Source organism: Sorex fumeus, unplaced genomic scaffold, assembly GCF_029834395.1.
Source record: "Sorex fumeus unplaced genomic scaffold, SorFum_2.1 ptg000024l, whole genome shotgun sequence".
Taxonomy (NCBI): domain Eukaryota; kingdom Metazoa; phylum Chordata; class Mammalia; order Eulipotyphla; family Soricidae; genus Sorex; species Sorex fumeus.
In genome coordinates this window covers 34,434,607-34,451,160 of record NW_026606081.1, presented here as the reverse complement: position 1 = coordinate 34,451,160, position 16,554 = coordinate 34,434,607, and the positions used below count along the sequence as shown (strand labels likewise).

The 16,554-nt window shown below is 34.9% G+C and overlaps 1 protein-coding gene across 1 annotated transcript in view; it reads right to left on the bottom strand.

The window, feature by feature from the left end:
* LOC130023748 (annexin A10) overlaps positions 1-15,484 on the bottom strand; it is a 47,891-nt gene extending 32,407 nt beyond the window's left edge. Inside the window, exons 1-3 of the mRNA XM_056114339.1 lie at positions 15,455-15,484; positions 13,327-13,408; positions 7,298-7,392 (exon numbers count right to left, since the gene is read on the bottom strand). Coding sequence (XP_055970314.1) covers positions 7,298-7,392; positions 13,327-13,408; positions 15,455-15,484 — 207 coding nt within the window. The remainder of the gene's footprint in view (positions 1-7,297; positions 7,393-13,326; positions 13,409-15,454) is intronic.
* Between the last annotated feature and the right edge of the window lie 1,070 nt (positions 15,485-16,554).

The following is a 16,554-nucleotide window of genomic DNA, read 5'->3' as shown; positions in this document are numbered from 1 at the left end:
TGTATATAAACGGCAAATGATTAAAATTTAATTTAACATAAAATTTAAAAATTAAAAAGGAATGCAACTACTTCTCTCAGAAAAACTTCAACCCCACAGTGCTGTTTGAAATAAATTATTGAATTAATGGATATTTCAGTGTTTCCCTTAATAGCTTGATCTTGTTCACTTGATGGTTCAGATGTGCCATCGCCAGGTGGTGTCGACTGGACTATTGTAACCAATTCATTGAACAACTATGCAGAATTCAAAATGTCATTTTTTGTTACATGAACAGAAATTAAAGCTGTTTTCAGTTTCTTGTTTTGGGGGCCACACCTGCATTATTTCTGGTTATTAACTCAGATATTTCTCTTGTTGAGCTCAGGGGATATTATAGGGTACTGGGAATTGAACTTGTATTGGCTACATCCAAATTCATCAACCTTGCCTGATGTATTATCTGTCCAGATCTATCACTTTTTTGGTACCTTACTCTGTGAATCTCTTCCATCAGGTTGTTTCAGACATACTTTATAATCAACCAGTAATTAAAAGCAAGCACTTTCCGAAATTTTATTAGCTATTCCAGTAAATTATAAAATTCAGAGATGGGATTGTGGAACCCCTGATTTATAGCAAGCCAGTCAGAATTATGGGTGCAAACCTGAGACTGACAGTTGATATCTAAATTTGGCATCAGTCTTGTGTTATGCTGCACACAACTTGCAGTGGCTATGTAACTCCTGGTAATTTGATGGAAGTCATTTAATATAAGGGAAGAACCTCATATGCTGGTGTCAGAGGTGTATAGTTATAGAGAAAAGAAGGTATTTTTCATTAGTTATGTAGTTATAGTTTTGAAAATTTAAGACTCTACCCTAACCATTCTTATGTTATTTTCTTTCTTTTAACATCGCCAAACTTAGGGTATTTGGTTTAATCTCAGGTTGTCAACTTAATAAAAAGTGGGCACAGGACATCTAGTTTAGTTACTGGGGTATCTCTGTATTCCTCATAGTGCTAAATCATAAGAATAACAATTTAATGCGCTGTTTATGTAGAAGATATAGTAGTTTTCTGGGAGTTTTATGAAAATGCTTTTGTCTCTTCTGCACATGATGCTTTCAAAAGAAGTGTTTGAAAAGAGATGGGCATGCTAAGAGAAAAAAATTAAATTGCAACTACTGGGGTAATAAAATTATCCAAATATTGGAGCTAGGACAGTACCATGGCACCTAAGAAGTAATGAATAATTACACCTCTTTGGCCTTAAAAGCTGTTCAAATAAACCTCAACTCTCTGAGCAGGTTTGTAATGGATGATAGATTTGCCCTCAACTTCCTTCTTGTGGGCTAAGGTGAATTCCATGCCATTGCTAATATACCTTGCTGTATCTTGATGAAAACTTCAAACCAAGTGGAAAGGTGATTAGTAAAGCTTAAAGAATGACTTTTTTTACAATAGAACCTAATGATTTATGGGATTTGTTTAGCTCATTGGGCCCAGTTTTCTGTGGAGGTATAAGTAGGATCAAGACAATCACAGGATTTCTCCTGCTGCTTGTTGTCCTAACTAAATGCTGTGTCAGACAAATTGATGGATTGTTCTTCAGTCATTGTTGGTTTTGTAATAGGAGTGGCTTGATGTTTGGTGTGCTCAGGAAAATTCATCAATAGTAACGGTAACATAGAAATGAGAAGTGCTATTACTGAGAAACATTTCTCTGTAGGCCTCTATGTCTGAGTATGCAAGGTGATACTCTGACAGTCCTTTGTTCTGACTAACTTTCCAGGGGTGTTTTGTATAGTGGATGGCATCAAAGATATAGAGCCTCTCTGTGAGCAAAGAACAGATGTTCATTCTTTCTATAAGGATGATTAAAGCTTCTTCATTTACTGGTTTCTTATTTCTAGTACTATCTACTCCATGTGCAGTTATTATTTGGCTAACTTTACTTGAGCTGTAAAAAGTTAAGACTGAGTGAATTGGTGCAAAAATGCAGGGACTCTGGCTCTTACTCTTACTGTTAGTGGTAAATTGTTACTTATATTTAATAAGCAGAAAATTAATTATTAAAAAAACAATTGTTATTAATAAATAAATATTAATTAATTAATATTAATTAATAAAGATAGAAAAGTAAACCAGTGATACTTCGTGTGGCCAAGGCCATAACATTGTGTACAGAGAACTCTGGGATCCAGCAGAAAGCAGCTAGCCCAGGGCAAAGTGTGAGTGTGCTAGGCAGGGAAACTTCCGAGGGGCAGCTAAAAGCCAGTTGATTGTTTTAGGAAGATGTGCAGTTAACTATGCCCTCACATTGTCTTTCAACTAACTTTAATTAAACAGTCTTCTGGGGACACTGGTGGTAGAAAATGTGCATTGCTGGAGGAATGGGTGTTTGATCATTGTATGACTAAAACTCAAACATGAAAATTTTGTATCTATGTCTAGTGGTGATTCAATAAAAAAATTAAACAGTCTTGGTATATTAGACATTTATTTTAAATTTTAGGGATGAGCTAGAAGCATGTCTTTCACCTCTTAAGGACTTAGGTCATAGTTCCCAAGTTTTTAGCCTATCACCTCCTTTTCAGGAAAAATATTACTTAGCAACTCAAGTAAATATTTTTTAAGTAGTAATAGAAAGTTGATCCCTGGACCATAGCAACCTGAAGATAGTCTTCAGCATCATTGGGGCTCTTCTGTTCTAACATCATTGAGGGTTACATAAGCAACTTGGGAAAACGTACTTAGATTCTGGCAAAGAGAGATATATTGTCTCAGTAATGTTTCCTTATGTAGGTATATAAAGGATGCACTGGCAGCATAAGGCTTTTCAGCTAAGTGTGAGGTATGGTGGTATTATATAAATAAAGGTGGCCATTCGGTAGATCGAGTAGGGAAGTGTGTGTGTGTGTGTTTGTGTGTGTTGTGTAAATGTGTAATGGAGAACCAAAGCATTGAATATAGAGGAAATACAGTGAGAATGACTGAGGAGATCTAAATTAGAACTATAAAAGTGAGAGAAAAAGAGAGAAATATGACAGAAATGATTTATGTAATTTAATTTTGATTTGTTAAGAAGGAATATTTCAGAGGTTAAAGGCAAACATGACTCTTATTTTCTATTTGTATTATTTAGTATATTTTTTACACATGGTATGGATATTTCCAAATGTTATATAGTTATATTGTATGAGGTACAAAATTATATATAGTGCAATCTCAGCAAAAGTGCTGGATCACAGACTTTGAAACCTTATGTATATAGGAAAAGGTACATCACTAAAATATATTACTTTAAAATGTTGAATGATTGCAGTAATACTAGTATGCAACAGTGTAAATGTTTTTAAGTTTCAAGAGTTCACTGTTGTCATACAATGTTCATCATCAAAGTGTCAATAACTCTCCGTCACAGTTCATAAAATTCTTCAGTTTCTCTCTTCATTCCCTTACAAGGTAACCTCAGTTATGTTGCCAAAGTCTCCCTGGCTTGGCTTCTTCATATAATACTTATTAATAGATTATCTATACTTATCTTTCGCTTTCTAATGTATTAGCTTGTTCTTCTCAGCTTCACCCAATTTGTTGCAAAGAGCAATATTTCATATTTTCTTATAGCTGAGCCATATTCCATTATATATATTACATTATTTTTTATCTACTCCTCTTTATTAGACACTTGGGTTGTTTCCAGATGTTGGATATTCCAGTGTTATTATCTTCTGAAAAGATGTCAAAGTATGTTATTGCTGGATCACATGACGGTTCCATTTTTAATATTTAGAGAAATTTCCATACTTTTTTCAAATAGAGGCTAAACCAATTTACATACCATTAGCAGCAAATGAGGTTTTCTTTTTTATCAGCACTTGCTTCTGGATTTTTTGTTTTGTTATTGTTTTATTTATTTGTACAATAGTGCCAGTGCTATTACTTTATGTTTGCTATGCTGCTACACCTCACCTGCCACCCAAACTGCCAGGATCCCTCTGCTATTCTGCCAGGGTCTCCTAACCCACCTCTCACACCACACTCAAGCAACTATTTTATTGATCATACCTAATGGTTATTTTCTTCAGGGATTTTCTAGTACCTTACTTTGTTTCTTTGGATTCATTATATGAATGCAGTAACCTGGTGTTTTCTCTTTCATTCTTTGCATGATTTCCTTTCATTTCTGGTGGTTCAGTCTCTTGGAAAACAATATGTATACTTCTTTAAAAAATTAGAATAGAACCTCCATTTCTGAACATCTATCCCAACATTAATCAAAAAGACACATATATACCAGTGTTCAACACAGGATTATTTAAAGCAGTCATGATATAGAAACTACTCAAATTCTCAACAACAGAGGAGATGATAAAGAAATTGTGATCTAGGGGCCAGAGCCATAGTACTGTGTTTGTCTTGTGTGATTCCGCAGCATCCCAAATGGTCTCCCAAAGACCTCTTGGAGCAATTCCTGAGCAGAGAGCTAGGAATAACCCCATAGGATATTTAGGTGTGGCCCAGAAACAGACAAACAAAAGTTGTGGTTCATATACACAATGGATACTCATCAATGAAAGAAAGAAAAATACATATTCTTTAATGAAAAAAGGTTTTTGCCCTGAATGTAGTAGCTCATTTCTTAATTTTTTCATTTGTTTTAATGTTGTACTTTGAAAAGGTTGCTGAAGTAATGTTTTAAACTATATTAACTTGATGTATATAAAACAATAATAGTTTGCTGTCCTGTTCTTAATAAACCAAATTTCCAAAATTACAACCACCATAAAAATGAAAATATAGTTTACAGACTGGGAAAATATATTTGCAACCCACATGTCTGACAAGAGATTCCTATTTTAAATATATAAAGAACTCATAAAACTAAACATCAAAACAGTCATTAAATAATGGACATTGGTTTCCATGGACATTTTTGCAAAGCAGACTCTAAAGATGGATTACAGGTATATGGAGAAAAGTATTCATTGCAAGTATAAAACAATAAATATGGAAGCTGTTGTAAACCACAGTAACTTAATAAAAATAATTCTAAAGTAATAAAGGTAAAGGTAAAGGTAAAGGCCCTCCCCTTGATCGTTGATTTGCTCGAGCGGGCCCAGTAACGTCTCCATTGGAGACTTTGTTGTTACTGTGTCTGGCATATCGAATACTCTCGGTAGCTTGCTGGGCTCTCTGAGAGGGGCGGAGGAATCGAACTCGGGCCGGCCATGTTGGCTGCGTGTAAGGCGAATGCCCTACCCGCTGTGCTGTCGCTCCAGCCGCTGAACCAAAAAAGTAATAAAGGAACATCAGAAAATATTTAAGATAATTTATTATTCGCTAAATGCAAATCATTACCGCAAGATAGCTTTTCTACTCTGTCAAAATGGCCTAGATAAAAAAATGTATGTAATAAATAATATTGGCAGTGATGTAGAGATAAAGGAGTACTTACACATTGTTATGTAGGAGTATAAATTGGTGCAAGCACTTTAATAAACAGTATGAAAAGCCTCAAAATTTGAAATTAGAATACATAAGATTTAGCAATTCTACTGCTAGGTATTTAGCTGAAGAATATGAAAATATTGATAAAAAAAAGAATGTACACCCATATGTTTATTACAGCATATTTATAATATTTAAGATATGACAACATAAGTGACTAGAAGTGGCTAAATGGATAAAGGGGTAGTTATATAGAGAGAATATTATTCAACTTTTTAAAAAAGAATTTTTGTCATTTGTAACAATTGGATGGAACTTGAGGGGATTATGATAGGGCAATAAAATAAAATACCATATAATTTTATTCAAATATAAACTGCAGAGAAAGCAAAATTAACAACAAACCAAAAATAGACTCTTATGTTTTAACAAAAGAACTTTGGTTAGCAGAGAGGAAGTATAGGGGAATGAGAAAAATGGATTGAATAGTGGTAGAGAAATAGGAGAATTTTGGTAGTAAGGTATAGTACCTTGGAGGAAGAGTAGATTTGTTTTCCTAAAACTTACAAACTTGCAGGGTTTTCACCCAATGTTATCTCAAAAATATGGTCCTATAATTTAAAATACTTGGTCCTGGGAGATAGTACAGGAGTTAAGATACTTGCCTTGAATGCAGCCTATCTGGGTTTGATTTATGGCACTGCTTCGATTTGCTGAGCATGCCACATGTCACTCCTCAACACTAAACAAAGAATAGCCTCCGAGCCTAGATGGTGTGTTATACTTCCCAATTAAATAAAAAAATTAAAATGCTTAAATTTCACTGTCTATAGCAGTATGCATAATAAGGCATATATTATTAATATTACATGTTTAGCTTACATTTTCCTTCAAAAGGAAACTGGCACTGCTATCATGGGAATTTAGTTTTTACTCTGATGAAATCATAACTATTTTTCTTCTATAACTTAATTAAACTAATTTGATTAGTGGTGATGACTTTTGATTATTAATTTATTATTTTCTTTTTTATTCTAATAGAGAAAGCTGTCCTTTATCATGTACCAGTAGCTATTGAAAAACTGAAGTTTAGAAATGGAGTAAATTTATATGGACTAACTCCATAGAGAAAGTTTTATGATAGAGTTTTATCAATAATGTTCAGTTTGAAAAGTAATTGCTATTTCAGGCCCCTTTGACCTGAAGAGTTTTTGTTCTGAATCTGTGGTTTAAATGCATAACAATAGAAAGGAATCTTTAATGGTACTTGCTTTGAAATTAGAGTGTGATTACTTTAAAGTACTATGGATAGTTTTATTGCCTTAAACTATATTTAAACTGCCATTCTTTTTTAATGGTCTCTACAACTACATGCTGTGAGAAGAAATGCTAGCAGAGAATTCACTCTGGCTGAGTTAGGGAGTTAGGTGAGAACCTGTGGAGATTTACAGGAAAAGGTCTTATTTTTTGACTCTGTGATCATTAGTTCTTTTTCTGTCTTTCCTAAAGCTCCACGCAGGGTGTTTCCAGAGCCACATTTTTAGCCTAATTGGACCATCTGGCAGTGAAATCTTATAAAATATTTTTATTTTAGGAGGCAGGATGGTTTTTGAGACTGGCCTAGTGGAATTCATGTGAATGTGAACATACCTCATGTATAACTACATTTGATGATACATCTTTCTATTATTTTTTGAAACATGTTAGAGTCATATGAAATTTCTAACACACAGAGAGGTCTGCCATCTTTTACTCTCTTAGACCACCAAAAAAAAAGAGAGAGAATCTCAATATCTGTTCTCTGAAAGTGTTATTTATCAGAAGTTTGCTCTTGAAATAGGTGATGATTATGAAGTGCTCTTACCCGACCATACATGCTCTGGTATGCCTCTGCAATCATTTGCCTTTGTGCATTGCACCGCTGAGTTAGAATGCCAATCAGCATGTCTTTGTCACAACCTGGAAAAAAGTAATATTTAAGATTAGAAATGGTGCTACTTTGTAGTTAGGAAGAGCCATTATCTGAGGCTCATTCCTAGTGATGCAGCAAACTGTACCCGTTAATGAGAAGAAAGAAAGCAGTAAGCTGTTTTAACTAAAATTGGAAACCACATAGCAATACTTGATAAAACTTCAGTTCGTACTACTTTTTATTTTGGTGGAATTTCTACAGATTTTCTTTTCACAAGATCCAGTATAAATACAGAGGAGTAAAGGAATTTTATGGTCTTTCTTCAACTACTTATCCAAACCTAGGAAAAATAATACTCCCCTTTAGTATTTAAGGGATATCATATTTCTCTCAATTTAGAGAATTAGGTCTTACAATGAACATACATTAAGACAAAATACTCACTCTAGTTCAAGACCTCCAGAAAAAATGGATTATGGAAATTATGCAAATACACGTGCATACTTCTAATAGACTCTGTGTGCCTTTCACGGTTTGCATCAAACATGGTTCCCTCAAACAAAATAAGAATTGTTTCTGGGCTGTGATGAAGTATAGTCTTATCATGTACTCCTACTTAAGTCAATTGATATATCACTCAGATACATGAGTTTAAATTTAGTTGTAATTATGGCTATACTTTAGTAACCAAAAAGTCCTTGACAATTCCTTTAACTTGACTAAAATGTAGACAGGTTTGTGCCTCACTCTATGTCTTTGATAGCCCATTTTATAAAAAAAATAATTTATTTTGTAACTCTTACACTTTTAAACTCTCTTTTTATGCCCTTGAGATATAAATCTTCGAGCCTCTTGTGAGTTTTCAACCCATAAATGGCTTTCTCAAGGGCTTAGGAGGAGTTCCTTTGAAAATGTAATCATCCAGAAAGAGAACTCCCATGGGAGGATAGGTACCTAATCTTTCCAAGTGCTGTTAGCAAATACTAATTTCACTAGCTTGCCAGAGTGCTTAAACACTGTTGCTTTGGTTCTTTCAGAAGAGTTGAGTTCAATATCATTCTTCTGTTACCTGGTCTTGAATAAAGACTCCTTTGCCTTTTTAACTTCGTTGCATTTTTCAAAAAAGGAGAGACATAAATATTGTGACAAAAACAGACATAAATAAAATTAAAATATTTTATTATTATAAGTTATGTTCACTTTATAAATAATAAAAACACTTAGCAGAGGAGGGGCAAAAATGCATGGAAAGGCTTGGATAGTAAGCAGACACTCTTTCTGGAAATTGAAGCCATCCTCGATGGCCTGAGTTTCATAGTGAAACTCTAGTTTAGCTTATGGAATATCTAGTAAATGAGAGTATGTGACTAGGATTTTTTACTAATTACTATATCAATGAAGAACTAAAGCAACAGTAGTAAGTTTATGCAGGTCAAATAAATGGGTTGTAAGCTGTAAGATGGTGAAAAGAATGATAGCAATAAGTTCCAAACAATAAAGTTGATGATTTGTGAGAAAAAAGGGTGACCTCCAGTAGAAAGCATAGAACAGTGATATTCTTGGGGGCTAGACCAGTTAAAGTCTTGGATTTGAAGGACACCCAGTACTTATTTTGGGGAATGGATTGCTCCCTACTAGTGCTCAGAGGGCTCCAGTGACCCCAGGGTCACTCTGAGTGATGCTCAGCTTACAGGACATGGTTCAATACTAGAGCCTGAGGTTGCAATCCTGATCATCTGTATAGAGTCAGAGACCACCAGGCCACCCTGGCAGGATTGCTTGATAGACTCCCTAAAGTACTATAGTAATAAGGCCCTCCCGTTGATCGTCGATTTGCTTGAGCGGGCCCAGTAATGTCTCCATTGGAGACTTTGTTGTTACTGTGTCTGGCATATCGAATACTCTCGGTAGCTTGCAGGGCTCTCCGAGAGGGGTGGAGGAATCGAACTCGGGTCGGCCATGTTGGCCGCTTATAAGGCAAACGCCCTACCCACTGTGCTATCGCTCCAGCCCACTATAGTAATATAGTAATAAATAGGGAAAATTAAAATATTCTGTTGATTGTTTGTTGATTGCCTCGAGCAGGCACCAGTAACATCTCCTTCTTCATATCCCTGAGATTTTAAAAGAGCCATATTCAATGCTCTTTCAGGGTTAGGAGAATGAGAGCCATCACTGTTACTGGTATTTGGCATATTGAGTATGATACGGGAAGTTTGCCAGACTCTGCCGTGCGGGCAGGATACTATCGGCAGCCTGCCAGGTTCTCCAAAGTAAGAATGAGATAGTAAGATGTCGCGTGGCTGCAAATGTGGCTACGAGCTTCCGGGAGCTGGGTTTTACAGTCTCTGGGTATTGGCCGTTGATAGGACCAACCTGGCACCGGCGGCAGCTGGTAGATGTAACGCCTACCTACTGGAAGATGGGGGATCTGGGTGGAGAAGGCCCAGTCCTGATCCGAGCAGGCTTGGAGATCTCAGCCCTGAGATTCTATTCATAGGGACCCGCATTCTATTCATGATTATTTATATCTAACCTTTATGTGTCATATTCTTATTTTTCAATAGCACAATAGAGATTATTCACATCTTACCAATTTGATTTACTTTTTATAAACATTTAGAGATGGAGTGATAGTACAATGGGTAGGGCATTTGCCTTGCACTCAGCCGATCTGTTTTTGATGCCCAGCATCCTATATGGTCCCCTGAGCACTGCCAGGAGTGATTCCTGAGTGCAGAGCCTGATGTAACGCCTGAGAATCACAGGGTGTGACCCAAAAAGCAAAGAGAAAAAAAGTTTATAGTAATTTGTATCCATTTACAGAGGTATTTCAGAGTATAGATAGATTTTGAAATTAAATATTTTTATAAAAAATTAAAATGTAAATTTAGGAGTCAACGTAGAAACAGTTGACTTCCTGTCATTAACAAGTCTGCCAAATTATTGGTTGTATTTTCTAAGAGCAAAATAATGTAGTTTCAGGTGTGATGAATTACTTTATTTTTAAAGCTATTTATATTTGAATTTCTATTTTAGTAGATAAGTATATTTTAACAATATCTTTCTAATTAACATTGAATATTATGATTCCTTTGTATTGAGGGAAATTATATTCTTACTAAAATAAAAAATGAATAAATACAAAAACTGCCACTTTGTATTTAAATTTATAAGCATCTACCTATATTAATTAACAAAAAGGAGAGAAGATGCAATTACTTCTGTATGAAATCTGGGATGTAACATTACCAAATTCACAGATATTAAAGTGATAATAAGGGGAACTTTGTAACCCAAATTTGATACTCTAGATGAAATTGCTCAGTTTCTTCAGACACTGTATTCCCAAATTAACACAATTGGAATTTTCCTTATTCTATTGAGTTATAATCAATATTGAATGACTTTCCAAAAATAATACTAGGCCATGATGGGCTCATGTGAATTCTATCAAACTTTTAAAGAATTAAATTATACAATTAAAAAATTACCGAATGTAGCCTGCCCGCACAGCAGGGTCTGGCAAACTCCCCGTGGCATACCCAATATGCCAAATACCAGTAACAATGATGGGTCTCATCCTCCTAAAGAGCCTTGAATATAATCTCAGGGCTAGGATGAAGGAGACGTTACTGGGGCCTGCTCAAGGCAATCGATGAATAACAGGATGATTTGTGATTGTGATTTGTGTGAATTAAAAAATAATCTTTTAGAATTGGAAAGAATGCTTTCTAACTGTGAGAATTAGCATAATACAATTTAGCATACCAACAGACAAATGAAAAATCTTTATAAATATTTATGATTGTCAGATGATGAAGAAAAAATCTTTGAAAATATTTATCATATTTTAGATGATAACTTTCAGAAAAGTATGAGTCAAACGTAATAGGCCTCAACTTTTATGAATAACTTCTGCAAAATCACTATATCTAATATCATATGTAGAAAGATAAGGAACAAGGTGCCTTTAATGGTGCTTTAATGAGCGCTTAAAAATGAAATAAATTTGAATTACATGAAGTTGTTTCAATATTTAGGGTTTTGAATTAAAAATAATTTCAGTTTTTTTCTGTGATTCCATAAGGGTTACTTGACAATTATGTGTGTTAATTGAGATAAAGTAAATGTATCTGTTCTAGGAAAGATGATTTGCACAGGAATTGTAACTTCCAATGGCAAGAAATTGGAAAGTGAGAATAATAATTGAGAGATATTTATTTTAAATTTTATTTTTAGATTCAAAACTACTTTTTTTATGACTATATTCATTTACTTTGTACTCTGGTTGTGCACTTTATTTCTCTAAGATAATCATCGTAGCTAATTTAATAATCAGCAAATTGTAATATATCAAAGTAAAAAACTTTTGTTCAGCAAAAGAAACAATCAATAAAAAGCAGGCTATAAAATAGAAGGAATTAGTTGTAAATCATATCTGATAAGAAGTTAATATCAGAAATGCATAAGATCTAATATTACTCAATTTTATAAAAATATATTTAAACTGAGATGAGACATTTCAAAAGGTGAAAATCAATGATTAACAAATAAAAAAATTTCCTCAATATGACTAATCATCAAATAAATGTAAATCAAACCACAATGAGATATTACATCAGACATGTTAGAATATTGATGAACAATGGGAGGACATTGATATAGTTATGTTAGAATAGCTATTATTAAAAGGATGATATGAAGAAAAGAGAATACTGGGAACCACAGATAGAGATGTAAATTGGTAAAACCATTATGGAAAACATTATGAATTGTTCTCAGAAAACTGAAAATAAAATTGCCTTATGATATTTCGATTCTACTGCACATATGTCTGAAACAAGTAGAACCAGTATAATAGTAATATCTCTGGTATAGTAGTAATACCTATGCTCCTATATTCATTGCAGCCATCAGTCACAAGAGAGAGAGAGACAGGACATCAAATTGAAAATTGAAAGGATAAAGAAAATGCCACTGACTTATTATTCAGTAATTAAGAAGAGAGAATACTCCATTTAGAACAATATAGGTAAATCTTGAGGGAATTATTTATACTAGGTGAAATAACTCAGAAAAGTGTTATCAAAAAGGGCTAAAACACTGCTTTATAAGTTTTAATTTAATTCATTGAGCACCTGTTTGCAATGCTTCATGCTCAGAGACTAGTCAGCAATTGAGATTGAAGCACTGAAAAATTCCATAATGACATCAGACTGCTGAAGAAGGGTACCCATAAACTGGCATAGGTGAATGAGTTTCCAAGGAAAGATTCAAAGGAATCCTTTTTTCCTTTGAAAAGGTAAATTTGAATAGGTTCCTGAAGGAAGAGAATTTGGTTGCAAATGAGACAGGAGAAGATAGTATATCTGAAAGCTCATTTGAATAGGTTCCTGAAGGAAAAGAATTTGGATGCAAATTAAACAGGGGATAGCATACAAGGATCCTGGAGTATTGGGTCAGTTTACAGAAATATAGAAAACCAGAGCTATTTGAAGAAATAGCAGAAGTTTGATTTGGTTGGAAATAGTAAATTAAAACAAAAATGGCTAGAAAACAAAGTCAAATAAGGATTATTCAGAGAAACTAAGAATTTTTAGTGTGGGTATATTAAGTTTAGATTGTCTATTGACAAAATTTTATCTATTTAAGAGTACATTCCTTGGGGGCCGGAGTGATAGCACAGTGGATAGGGCATTTGCCTTGCGCACAGCCGACCCAGGTTTGATCCCCGGCATTCCATATGGTCCCCTGAGCACCACCAGGAGTAATTCCTGAGTGAAGAGCCAGGAGTAACCCATGAGCATCACTGGGTGTGACCCCCCCCCCAAAAAATAAGAGTACATTCCTTTCTATTTTTATTCTACTTTCCTTAGCCCTTGATTCAACACATTTGTCTTCTGCTAGATCCAACCCGTCTAACAGTATCAGAACAAGGGAAAGTGAAAAAAAATACAATTAAAAGTGATCAGATTTACCAAATCCTTGGAGTGCTCCTCCCAGCATTTGGGCATCCATTATGGGATTGAAATTGGGAGCTGGGAAGATGGTTCCTTGAGCCTGTTGGAAAAATCCAAGAGAGAGATTATGGTACTCCATAATGAAAGATTTCAACAATGTTTTTAGATAACTAAAGATAAAATCACATTTACATTAAATTATTCTAAGACACACAAGTTCATTAAACAAATATGTTAATTGTATGTTAATTTCTGAGAAAAATTTGGTTGTATGTGTTTGGTTCTTAATCCACTGGCCTCTTCTATACTGTTACTCATCTAGGAAAGAAAGATACAAACCAATAGTAGAAAAATAGAAGAGTTATGGGGCTGGAAAGAGGTTAGCCATCTTGCATGTGGCTATTTCATCTATAAAGTGATCTGGTGGAATCAATCCAGATGACTAAAGTTCTGCAAGGAAAGTGCCTGACCTATTATACTTTATTTCCAGTCCCTGTGTTTATTATTTACTAAGAAGAGATAATTAACACAGGGACTGGAGATAAATTATAATGGGTTATACACTTCCTTTTCAGAACTCTGCCCTGGGTCTATACCTGGAAACTGATATGATCCCTGACGTCCTGTCATGGGTGGCCCTGAGCACAGAGCCAGAAGTCTTGAGTATAACTCGGTGTTGCCCAAAATCCAAAAAATAAAAAAAAAATGTAAGCATTTCCTTAGGATTTGCAAAATTTAATTTATATTTAAAATAAAATTGTGTTTGTCATAACTTACAGTTTATATGTATAGAGGTGCATCACTTTTCAGTCAACTTTAAGTAAACATCTTAATTTCTATTAAAATATTTTAAATAGACGCACCTGATTTTATTATTTTTAGTACAAATTTATTAAAACAAATGAAATGTCATAATACTGCAAAATGTTTTCCTAAACAATATATTATTGGGTATAAGTATTTTTCTGACTAGAAATGATTCCTAAAATTATTATTAACCTCTAATTAGTTAATTTTTTTACTAGTAACTCATTAATCCTTCACCTTTAACTAAAAAGTTTTGCAAAAGAGCGAATGCCTGAGTTTACAATTCTGGCAGATCAATTTGTAATAAAAAGACATTTTTTCTCAATGTTACTGTGTAGACTAAAAACCAAAAAGTGTCGGGGTCCTGGCCAGTCCACCGGCACTCTGGAGTATGATCCCCCTGGTCGCCGGACTTACTCCCTATAGGAGAATAAGTGAGAAGGGGAGAAGCCTCTGTCCTGGCCTTCCCCACACCGGTGAATTCCCACCTCTCACCGAGAAAGCTGTCGGTCAATCAGCAATTAGCTCTCACACAGGGGTTTTCATACATACATTTCAGGGAGCAATCCACGTGTATCACATTTACCTTGTCAGGCTCAAAATAGACGATGATTTACATCTCCTACTCTCAGGGCCAGGTGTATTAGCTCAGGTAGATGGTAATTATTTCACCCTTCATCCTCAACCAGAGTGCCTGTGTGTGTGGAGTGCTGGAGCAAACCCCTGGGCCCCTGTAAACAGGGCCAGCTCTTTCTTTCAGGCGCAAGGGTTTTAGTCAAAATTTTTAGGCTGGCTACTGAGACCCTAGCATCTTCCTCTTTTTGTTTTATATAAGAGCCAGCTGCCAAGGGCTACCAGGCAGCCTCACGCTGGGGCCTTAGGGGTCGGGCCTGTCTTAGGTTGCCTCCTCTGAGATCTTACCAGTCTCTGGCTCTCTAACCCAGTGTCTCTCCAGTGTGGCTGCTATATTACACTTTCTCACACTCCTTCCGTGGCCATACGCACCCATGACACATCTCCTGGTCAAGCGTCTGCAAGCTCATCTACTGCAGTTTATCTACCACGGCCCCAAATTGGGTTCTTATCATATGAACAAGACGATTTACAATACATGGCCCAAGTGTTACAAGTAGCAATAGTAAAATGAATCATCCAGCCAAGGCAGTCACAAGTGTGGTAAGCATAAAAGAAACACTTTTCCCCTAAAATTGCACTCAAGTCCCCCTTGCTGCAACAGTAATAAGTCCAGTCACAGCTTTTACAAAAGTAGTTGATACTCCTCCACATCTCTCATAGTTTCTTGTTCCTGGGCACACATAAAATTAATGCCTTTGGATACCCACTTTAGATACTGGACCTTGATATCCATAGTGACATATCCCACTCATAATGTAGATCAAATTTAATCATCAGGAACCAGGTCCCAACCGGATGTTATTCTGTGATTGAGACTACTAGTCTGTAGCTCCCCACTCGACTGAGTTCCCAGGTGAGGTTGTACGCCAGGGTGACCGGTAGCATCCACGGCAACCGCAAATGCAATTTTCACAGTACCTATAAAAGCTTATTTGTAATGGCTTTTATTCTCCTTTCACTTCAGTATTATTATCTGCTTATGAATTTTCTTAAAATAGTATACTGAAACTTTTTTAAATAAATTGAATAGTAAAAGTAATAAAATTGTGATATATTGATAATTCACAACATGGTGCTATCAGTTCACGATTTTACTTATTTGCCCCATCACTTAAGTATTTGAAAAAAGTAACTGATTCATTGCTTTAGATCATAGAACATATTTTCTAATAACCATTTAATAAGTGTATTTCCATATGTTTTAAGATATTGTCATTTGGATTTCCCCTACAAATTTGTTCTTAGCTGTATTCTATGATTTCTTTGTAGTCTTATGACGTCAATCTCTGCTGAACCTTTCTTTCACTAACTCTTAGCACTCATTTCTGTTTTTTTTTGTTTGTACTCTGTTCATGTTTTTCCATTTGCAATGGCTACTGAAAACTGGAACTTTCACTGGATCTTAGAGTTGTTTAATTGTCATATCAAATGATTTATGACTTTACTAGTTATAGTTTGTTTCCTGTATGATAAAATTATTTAAAATTTATATTATGATTATTTATATAAAATATTTAAAAATATTTTTATTTCTGGGGAATATTGAGTAAGGCTTGCCTTTCACACAGTCTACTTAGTTTCCATCCCTGGCACTGCCAAAGCACTTCCAGTAATGATCCCTAAACTGAGAGCCAGGAGCAAGTCCTGAGCAGAGCCAGTCATAGTCCACCCTCACCACAAAATAATAAAAATATTTTTTTTATCTTCTATTTATTGTTGCTGTCATTTGGGTTGTAATTTCTTTCAAAGAAATCGTAAGATTTTCTTCATTGAATAAATTCACTTTGTGTAAAATTGACATAA